This window comes from Porites lutea, chromosome 4 (genome assembly GCF_958299795.1).
Source record: "Porites lutea chromosome 4, jaPorLute2.1, whole genome shotgun sequence".
Taxonomy (NCBI): domain Eukaryota; kingdom Metazoa; phylum Cnidaria; class Anthozoa; order Scleractinia; family Poritidae; genus Porites; species Porites lutea.
Window position 1 is genome coordinate 33,968,475 of NC_133204.1, and position 10,383 is coordinate 33,978,857.

The 10,383-nt window shown below is 38.2% G+C and overlaps 1 protein-coding gene across 1 annotated transcript; it reads right to left on the minus strand.

Moving 5' to 3' along the window:
- Nucleotides 1-6,103: 6,103 nt before the first annotated feature.
- On the minus strand, nucleotides 6,104-9,787 carry LOC140934564 (prolactin-releasing peptide receptor-like). The gene is made up of 4 exons (XM_073384169.1): nucleotides 9,715-9,787; nucleotides 9,243-9,276; nucleotides 7,975-8,206; nucleotides 6,104-6,994 (listed from the first exon to the last, which is right to left on the minus strand). Exons 1-4 carry the CDS (start codon nucleotides 9,785-9,787, stop codon nucleotides 6,104-6,106), a joined length of 1,230 nt encoding a protein of 409 aa, XP_073240270.1.
- Nucleotides 9,788-10,383: the final 596 nt, after the last annotated feature.

Sequence of the window (10,383 nt, forward strand, 5' to 3'; positions counted from 1 at the left end):
AACGAGAACTTCAACAAAACAATAGTTTAATAAGCAAAACAACAACTTTGCACGTGCATCACGCTTTTATTTTTGCATTTCTTTGCCATTTTTGCACGACTACAACGTGAAGATGCCCAATTTCGCGTTTTATGGATATTCACAGCAGGCTCGCGTTAAGGCAGCAATTGTAAGCGTAAGCAAATGCGCGAGAGCCTAAACTTGCTTTCAAACAGGATTTACATGTTTAAAGTTAATTTATTCGTCCATAGCGCTGGACGGCGGCTCGATAAAAGAAGCAGACGGATGCTCGCAGTGGTTTCTCTCCCTTCGTAGCGTAGCGTCCGGCCTGGAGAAACCACTGTTTGCAGGGTAAGCACCTACAATCATGGAAAAAAGTCTTGGGATAGATATATAGTTCGAACGCTTTCAGTTTAACACACGCGAAATTGAATCCGCGCGCTTCTAACACTGTACGTCAATACCCCCTCCCCCCACCCCACAGACAGTGTTGAAACCGTCAAGGCACAATTCCTTTGATCTTTCAACATTGGTTTGGGTGGAGAGGGGGAGGGGCATGGATTTGTAAAAAGACAGCACTGCTTTTTGCGACAACTTGTGAAACGCATAGAATTGAAGTTACGTTCTGACTTTCCCAACGACTTTTGTCCATAATTGTAGTTAACAAAACATCTTTAATGAAGTCGATACTGATGCAATCACGCAGTGATTTAGAACTTTTTTTTTTCTTTTTTTTATTGCAAGTAATACACACACAGAAAAGAAACAAAAATTACACAGAATAAATAAAGTAATAAAAAGAAAAAAAGTGATAAATAAAGTAACAAAAAAACAAAAAACAAATAGCGAATTTGCACACTTACATGGCAATATACTTACAAATATTAAAATACATTACAGCAATGGTAATTCCATATATTACTCTACTTAGTATAATCTATAATTAATTTTTACATTTTTGTTTTTTTCTTTCTTTGTGGTGGAAGTAATATAAATACTCATAGTAGGTGCACTAATTTATGTTTTTGGAGTTAGGAGACAAGACCCAGCGAGGAAAAGAAAGGTTTCCATTTTTTTGTATTGCGCGGTGTCTTATTTTCTAATTGGTATATATGTCTCAGATGAAACAAGAAATTGTTGTGAATTGGGAAACATTCTTTCGATCTGCATATCCAGATAAAGTTTTTAGCTATAAGACAACAGAAGTTTATATGGAGCTTAAAGGAAGAGCTGTCTGGCGTTAGGCCCAAAGCGGTAGTCATGTCTAAGTAACTGCCCGGTTGGAGGATCTGGCACGACTGAAGCCATATCGAGAAATTATCCCAAAAATTTTTGGTTTTTTGGCATTTCCAAAATAGATGCATCAAATCCTCTTTCTCGTCATGGCAAAAAGTACATTTTCCGTTCTCTTTAACTCCTATTTTTTGCAGATAGCTGTTAGTTGGTAAACGTCTGTGTAAAAATCTGAAATTAAAATCAATAAGTTTTGAGCTCGTTGTACAAGTGTTTGCTGCTTGAAAAACGTTTCTCCAGTCAGCATTTTTATCGGTTGAAGAGTGGATGTCTTTATGCCATTTGTCTATACAAGATGTGGGTTTTTCACTTTTATTTGCTATTAGTTGCTTGTAAGCAATTCTAGATGATTTTTGGCCTTTGAGAAATGTGTTAAGAGGACTTTCATACTGCTGATGTGTTCTCGGGATTTGTCGTTGTAAAGATTTCACGGCTGAGACGATTCCGAAAAACATTAGTGGTTTTACTCGAATGTTATATCTGTTCTGAAAATGGTCGAGGGAAAAAAAGTTGAGAGAATTCTCGTCCATTAGATGTTTAACTTTTGTTATACCCTTGTTAAGCCAATTATTGCAGAAAACTGGTGCGTTATTTATTCTTATTAATGAATTTTGTAACAGAGGTAGAGATAGAAAATGATCTTTTGATACTATTTTCCTCTCGAAGAAAGTGTCAGACCAAATTTCTACAATTTCTTTGATAAAAGGGTCTTCTATCTTTAGCTTATCAATATCCTTTCTGTTAAGATTTCCTAATTCGAAAAAAAGACTTCCCCCGTATTTTCCCAGCGCCAGATTAAAGAAGTTTTTCCATTTGCCACGGTTTCCTGAATCTAGATACTTTTTAATCCACGTAACCTTGAGAGATTTGTTAAAAGAGGCAATATCAATCATTTTAAGTCCTCCTTCAGGGTAGTCATTGATCATGATCGAGCGTTTAATTTTATCCTTTTTGCCGTTCCATAAGAAATTGAAAAAAAGCTTGTTGATCTCTTTTATCGCTTGGTGATTCGTTTGCAAAGGTGTGAGTATATAGACCAATTGGGATGCTACAAGGCTTTTTAGTACTGTTATTTTCCCTATTAAGCTAAGTCTTCTAAATTTCCAGCATCCCAGGATAGTTTGGATTTTTGCCAATTTCTCGTTGTAATTGAGAGAGATTGTTAACTGTTGATCTGTAGACAGCCACACGCCTAGTGCTTTGACCTTTCCCTTTTGCCATTTAAAAATTTTTTCCGGACAGAGTTTCAGGTTGCAGTTTCTTTTAGAACCTATCCACAAGGCCTCTGTTTTCTCATTGTTCAGCCTTAGGCCAGATATGTTCCCAAATGCTTCTATCAGTAACAGTGACGCTCTTACTGATTCCTCAGTTCCATCTAAAATGAGTGTCGTGTCATCCGCATATTGACTTACTTTAACTTCGGTATTATAGATTTTGATGCCCTTTATTTCTTTCTTATTGCGAATAGCTTCAGCGAGTATTTCTACGGACAGTATGAAGAGGTAAGGCGATAGGGGGCAGCCTTGTCTAACACCTCTACTTAACTCAAAGAAATTGCTTGCCCATCCATTGTTTAGTATACAGCTTTCGGTATTGCAGTAAAATAGTTCAACCCAGTTTAACAGTGAGGGGCCAAACCCAAAGTGCCGTAACGTTTGGTTTATGAATGACCACTCTAACGTGTCAAAAGCTTTTTCAAAATCGAGGAAAAGAAGTAAACCGGGTAAACCTTTGTTTTCTGCATACTTAATAGCACTATCTAATGTGCGTATATTGTCACTGATACATCTGTTTTTAATAAAGCCTGACTGATCTTCTGATATAAGTTCCGGTAAAACTGTTTTGATTCGATTTGCAATAGCCTTTGATGCAATCTTATAATCGCAGTTTAATAGTGTCAATGGGCGCCAGTTTTTAATCAGGTTGGGATCTGCGTCCTTCTTCGGTATAAGCTTGACAATTCCTCGCCTTTGTGATACAGCGAGTTTTCCTGTTTGGTAAGAAAAGTTTAGGGCCTCTGTTAGTGTTTCGCCTACGTCTTTCCAAAAAACTTTATAAAATTCACACGGCAGGCCATCAGTACCAGGTGTTTTTTCCGTGGCCATACCGTTTAATGCTTCCAAACACTCTTTAGAAGTTAAAAGACCCTCACAATGCTGTTTTTTTTCTTCACTTAATACTTCTCGTGCAGATGGAAAGAAAACTTCCGGGTAATCGTTAACTTGTACTTTTGAACTGTAGAGATTTTTATAAAAGGTCTCGCACTCGTGTAAGATTTCCCTGTCGGATTGGATTAAATCTTTGTCATTAACTTTCAGTTGGGTAATTGTTCCTTGTTTGCAGTGTCTCTTCTCTAAGTTTAGAAAGTATTTAGTGTTTTTTTCGCCCTCATTGTACCATCGCGATTTAGATCTTAGAATAGCCCCTTTTGTCTGGTATTCGATTATGGTTTCAAGTTCCCGTCTTTTCTTTTCTAACTCTGACCATACATTTTGGCAGTCAGTGGCATCAATGTTGGCGGTCTGCTCCTCCAGAATTTTTATTGTCTTTTCTATATCATCTTGTTTTTGAAACATTTTTCTCTTATTTATTCTGCCAAACTCAATTGATGTCTTTCTAATTTTCATTTTTATCATTTCCCACAGTAAGTTTGGATCGACAGTATTATCCAGTGCATATTCATCTTTAGTTTGAGTTATAATGGATTGTATTTTCTTTATATATTCTTCGTCCTTTAGGAATGAGGTATTTAGTTTCCAGAAGCCCCGTCCTCTCATGTTATTATGCGTCGAAATTTGCAACGTGACCAATGAATGATCTGTCTTATAACCAGGGACTATATCTGTGTTGATTGAGTTGCAAGATGTGCATTGACTTACGAGAAAAAAGTCAAGTCTGCATTGTATTTCGGGGTTCTTTTGTCTCCATGTAAATCGTCGTTGTTCAGGGTTTTGTATTCTCCAGACATCAATAAGGTCTAAGTCTTCGGAATAGCTATTTATGACTTCCAACGATTTTTTGTGGGTTTTTGCAAGGCCACCTTTTTTATCTTTCTCAACATCCAAAACTAAATTATAGTCCCCGCCAATTATTACCTCATCGCACTTAAAATCTGCTAACCGCTCAAAGACCGAGGTAAAAAAATTTGGGTCGTCGTTGTTTGGAGCATATATATTTGCCAAGGTTAAGTGTTTCCCATTTGTAATCAAGTCACAGATTATATAGCGTCCCCCAGGGTCGCAGTATGTTCGCGAAATTTGAAAGGTGAAAGTGTTGTTAAACAATATGATAACGCCTGCCTTTTTGCTAGAGCAGCAACTGAAAAGGGCCTGATAACCCCATTCAGCTCGCCAGTCATGCATATTATTTTCGGTACAATGAGCTTCTTGAATAAAATATATGGCCATTTGTTTTTTCCGCAGCCAATTAAAGAATTCCCGTCGCTTGCTTCTGTCTCCTAATCCCCTAGCATTAATTGAACCAATTGTAAGTTCCATTTCTTTTGTTGCTGTGAAGAAAGAAGAAACTGATAATTTTCACCCAAAGAAGAATAGCATGAGAGATTATTCTGATTTGTGCAAATGAGATATAGAGTGTCGGTTTCGTACAGAAAGGTCTAAGAAAAAGATATTTCAAAGCACTGAAAGTAAAACAAAACAGAAAAAATCGAAAAAAAACATAAAGACAAAGTTAAAATGTTTTCTTGCTGGGTGGTCGCTTTGCATCTCTAAGGGGTGACTAGCCGCAAGAAAAAAAGAATAGTAAATTTGTCCCCGTAATACAATTATGAAACAGTCTCAGGATTAATGATCAGTTTTTTTCCTACAGGCCACACTCGACCTCTAATAAATAACTTATCTGGTTCCGATAGACTGAAGAATGCAGGAATGTTGTTTCTTCTGGCCTCTTGGAAGGTCTTCATCTGCTCTTTGCGTCTTCTGACAATTTCTGCAGGATAGTCGCGGAACATTTGGAAATCGGTTTCTTTTAATCGGTGCCCGAGTGAAAATATTTTCTGGACATCCTTGTATCTCAGAAAACGAGCCAGTATTGGCCGGGGCTTTCCATTCTTGCTTTTTCCACTTCGATGAACTCTTTGGATTTCCACGCTTCTTGCGTCGTGGAAGCCCAGTTCGCGTTCTAAGAAATCTCTTAGGGTTTCTTCGACATCTTCGGGTTCATCGGAGGAGCCATCTTTTATGTTCATAAACCTGATGTTCTCTCTTCTGGAGTAAGCTTCTAGGTAGAGATTTTTTGCTGTAAGTTCGTTTAATAACTCTTTACTCGCCTCTGCCTTTTGTGTTAAATCAGTGATTGCAGCTTGGTGATTTTTTAGCTCAGTCGATATTTCAGATAACTGTGAGCTCGTGAAATTTCCATTTTCTTTAAGATCGTTAATGTCTTTCTCCGTAGTTTGTCTGAAATTTTCCAATACTGCTGTACGCTCTTCTAGGCAGTTGAGCTTTGTCTCGATGCTTTTAACAGATGATTCTATCACGTCGAGCTTTTTTAAACGCTCAAGGATTTCTTCAAGCTTTTTTGCCATGTTCGCTGTCATATCTAGCGCGGTTAGGATTGTGTCTTCTTCGGCTATTTCTCCGTCGGTCGAGATGGATTTTCGAGATTTTTTGTTGTCAGGTGAAGAGGTTGAGTCGTCTGAACTGGTAGATATCCTGTTTCTCCTTTTTCCTAGTAGTTCAGATAAGAATTCGGCCATTTGCCGTTACGGGGACCTCGGATATCAGAAGAAATTGCGGACAGCCCCAATAGGCGTCTTTACGCCGCCATTGCTCGTCCCAGTTCCAGTGATTTAGAACTTGGTATCCAGACCTTCTTCTTGAAACTCTGCAAGTTCGTTCACGAATGCAACTCTTGTACATGCATTATCGATGTTTGATCGGACAGGAGAAGGAGAGTTTACATCTAACTCTACTACGTCCTTGTCTTGTTCGGCTACGCAGGCGGTCCTTGAACAGGTCGAACTTGTTCCTACACTTTCCAGTGATGTCCTCTCCCGGCTACTTCCCATTACCTCAAGAAATCTTCTTCTCATAGAACGACAGGACTTACCGCAAACGTTGAAGAAGTAAATAAAAGGGTTAAAGGCTAAGTTTGATATGCCCAGTCCATAGGTTATGAGACTCACCGGATCCATAACGTTTGGAAATTCCCTGAGATGCTGCACCAGTAGCCCAAAGTAGAGAGCGAAAGGCAACCAGCAGACGACAAAGCAGATGACAACAATTACCAACACGCGAAGAACCCTTCTTCTGGACTTTTCCAGCAACTTGGCATTTGTAATTGTGGGATTGGATATACTCCCTACAGTGGCGGAAAGTCTGCGATTCCTGGTCGATATCACTTTTATAATTTTGCGATATGATATAGTTAAGACTGCTAAAGGTATTATGAACCCAAGTAAGACTGAGGCAACGAGGTAAATCGTTCCTTCAAGAGACTGGCCTTGCGTAGTGCTGCAGTAGTAGATGGTGCTGTTATTATAATCAAGAGGAATGAAATTGCTTGTATAAAAAATCGGAAGGCCTTGAACTGTACCGTATACCCAGGCAAAGACGATCAACCAGGCTGGCCTGAGATACCAAGATCTATTGATGCACGTTAATTCCTGCTTTACAAATGTCATGTATCGATCAATACTTATTGCTGTCATCAGGCTGACTGAGATTATTGGATTGAGGTACTGCGGAAAAGGAATAAAGTAGATGTTGAATACTGTGGATATGGTTTGACTACAGGTGAAGAAGATACGAAAATTAAGTCGTATATATATTATTACCATATTTCGTACAGTAAAATAACAGGCAAAGTTTGCACTGGAGGCTAGTGGTTTTCGCATTTATAAGTATTTCAGTGGATTGTCCAGCATTTGCTGACATCGATAAATCCAGGACATTCAAGCGCGAACTTTTACACCTGTCATTTTCCTCTCAATTTCATATGATCACTAGCGGAAACAAAGTATCCGGATTAGTTGGAAGAATTATTTACACTACAAAACGTTGGACAGTAATCACTGGACACAACATTCGGCTTTGGATTCCCGATTCAAAATCTCCTGTCTTATTGACCAAACCAATCCGATACCAAAACGTCCATATATATATATATATGTCCACATATTAAGTAGCAACAAAATCGCACTTTTCTTGAAGACAGGAAAAGACACGTTTATTGTTACTGATGTTTCCTCAGCGGGCGCAGGAGAAAGTTCCGTTTGTTGTCTCTGATTGTTTCAACTACTTATTTCCTTTGTCTGGGCATAATTGTGGAAGTTTAAACAAAGCGTTTTGGTGACTCACGTCAAAGGAAAGTAAGGTGCACTGCCGTGTTCCCTGTTAATTCTTGACGTTGCTGACGCTGAAATTTGTAATGTTTAGTGTCTTTTCTCTTGTAGAGAGGACGTGCCAAAACATTTTTGGCGAAACTGTACTGTTAAATATTGCAAAAAGGCCAATTCTGGTTGACGTGCGTCGCTAGGAGACAAATGAACTGGTGCCCTGGGAACATTATTCCTGCGAGATTAAAGAGCTTTGATCTTAACTGTTTTCACTGAAACATTACTTTTAATTTTTTTGTTTGATTAGTGGTGTCAACGCCTATCAGTTCCACCAGGTCCTCTGGAATCGTTACAGTTGATATATTGTACATTAAAATCTTTACCTGCATAACTCGTGCCAGCTTGCAGAAACCAACATCTCTTTCGGCTATTTTATTTGGGTAATAAAAATTTACGAAGATGGTCAGGGGAATGCACAGCAAACACACCATCAGATCTGAGACGGCCAAGTTAACGAGGAAAAGCTGAACGGACGTTTTGTGACCTCGCCGGCGCAAGTTTGAGATTACTGCTACCACGATTCCATTGCCAAGAAATCCAATGATCAAGATAAGCCTGTTGAAACAATGGTCCTTTGGCTTTAATTTTTTTTTCTGCCTGTAGCCTCTGCCTCCCACGAACGGGCAAGATGAAACGAGTTTCTTGTTCTAATTGTCTACCCAAGTGGCCAAGATGGGCCTTCCTTGCCCGCTCGGATTTCCCGCGTTGGTCCCGCAAGAGAAAGTTTTCTTTTTGGCCAAATAATTCATTCTTCATTCGGACCAATCTTAGCTTATCTTGTTTCGTCAGATGGCCGAATATTGGCACGATTCATATTTGCTTTTTATGGGTCTCGACTTCGTCTCGGTCCGTAAAAAAGCAAAACGAAGGAGCCAATATCCAGCCATTTTGACCTTACGCTTAGTCATTGCTACTACGCTACCTTAAAGATATCCCTGAGGGAATTCCCGTATGGGATGCTCATCGTCTCGCTTTGGGCGTTTGGGATGGAAAGTCACTATATTTACCCACCCAGGTATCGTTTAGTACCGTGCATAAAAAAAAAAAATTACAAAAAATGCCCTGACACTGACCAAACAGAAATCTCCCTTAGGGGTCAGTTTAAGCTTCAGCCACACCCTCATTTGTCTCCCTTTGGGATTTAATTTGAATTTTCCAACGAGCATCCCCGACACTTTTATATGGGATTCCGCCCCCTGAGAAAGATATATCTTTGGAACAAATAGATCTCTAGAGCAACGTAGTTTCCCCAAGTCTTTGTATTCTGGGATTAAAGATCTTGTTTACGTACGATTATTAAGTTTTCGTGCCAAAATCTTGCAAAATAAATATCATTTGCTGTTCTTTTTAATGCTGTACGTTCAATGGTAGACATCCCAAAATTAAATCCAGACTTCAAACATCTGTAAATAGATTATCGCAATGTCCGAGTATTAAGTAAAGTACATGAATTTTATTAATTCCAAAATGGACTCTTTATAAGTAAGAACGTTCTTCATAACTTCTAATTGTCAAGATTTTTCTAGAAAATCGCAATTCAGTTAGGTTGTCGAAATTTCCTTGTATAATTTTCGCGGAGTTTGTTTTCTACGTAGCGATCGGAAGATCAGACGTGATCCAAAAGCCTGTAATTAATATTGAAAATAGGTTAAAGTTTAGCATAAAGCCGGTTAGAAATATCTCTTGCAAAACGTTTACAATTGGAGGAAACATGTTTTCGTTTAAAATAGGAAAGTCATGTCTGCTTTTTGTTTTGTTTTTATAAACACCCCAGTCACAATTCATTATACATTCATCTAACTAAAGACTTGCATAAATCATGCTTTGACTCTTATTCGTTATGCCACGAAGGATACTGTTCAAGATCAACTGATCTCCCTCCTTTATATATAAAAAACTGTCCCAGACTAAGAACAAGTGTATTTTCAACTGGTTTTTAAGATTAAGATCTTCATTTCGTTTTATCAAAATATATACTGACAGTAATTTATCTTAAAATTCTGTGGAAGACACGAATGAATATAACAAGCTGCCTTTCCCGTTCACGGCCGTAGTCCGCTTACCTAGACACACGGCAGAAACAGCAAAAATTCCACTGCGAACATCCCAGGGCTTTTTCTCCAACACAGGGTTCATGTTGCGATCACCTCTTTGCTAAATAGTTTAGGTTCTGCTTGAGCCGTGGAAAATTCTCCTTGAAAGTGCCAAGCAAGTGACGCGTTCTGTACCCCGGTGAGTTGTATTTGAATACTATATTCAAATTACTTTAAAAGTCAAACTTCAAATTACCTCTGATGATCAAAATTAGAACTTACTAATAAATAGACTTAATTTTTTATTGCCAATTTATCAAGAGGTAAAAACGATTTTCTGTTGTTTTTCGTTCTTTTCTCGAATCTCAAAACTAATATTCGGTGAAAAGTTTTAAATATAAGCACTTAACTATTACGGAATGGCATCACACCAGAATCAACATGAAAAAGAAAGTCAAAAGCATTTCAGATGAATAGAAATGCGTCAGGTGTTTATCAGTAACTTCATTTTAACTACTCATGTAGCTGATATATAATTTGTTTCAGAGTTATAACTGACCAGATCCTTCTTTTATATGTATACCATATGGCAACATGTTTCCTGAACTGAATATATATTTTTGGCCTTAAAACGTTATACTGGCTCACAATTTTTGGGGAAGAGTGTAAATTTAATTAAAGCCCCAAGGTTGACAGAAT

Coding starts and splice junctions, on each gene's coding strand:
- LOC140934564 (XM_073384169.1), bottom strand. CDS start 9,787: ATGAACCCTGTGTTGGAGAAAAAGCCCTGGGATGTTCGCAGTGGAATT. Junction 9,277..9,714: donor TGTTTCTGCCGTGTGTCTAG/GTAAGCGGACTA, acceptor TATTAATTACAG/GCTTTTGGATCACGTCTGAT. Junction 6,995..7,974: donor AGCTGGCACGAGTTATGCAG/GTAAAGATTTTA, acceptor CCTTTTCCGCAG/TACCTCAATCCAATAATCTC.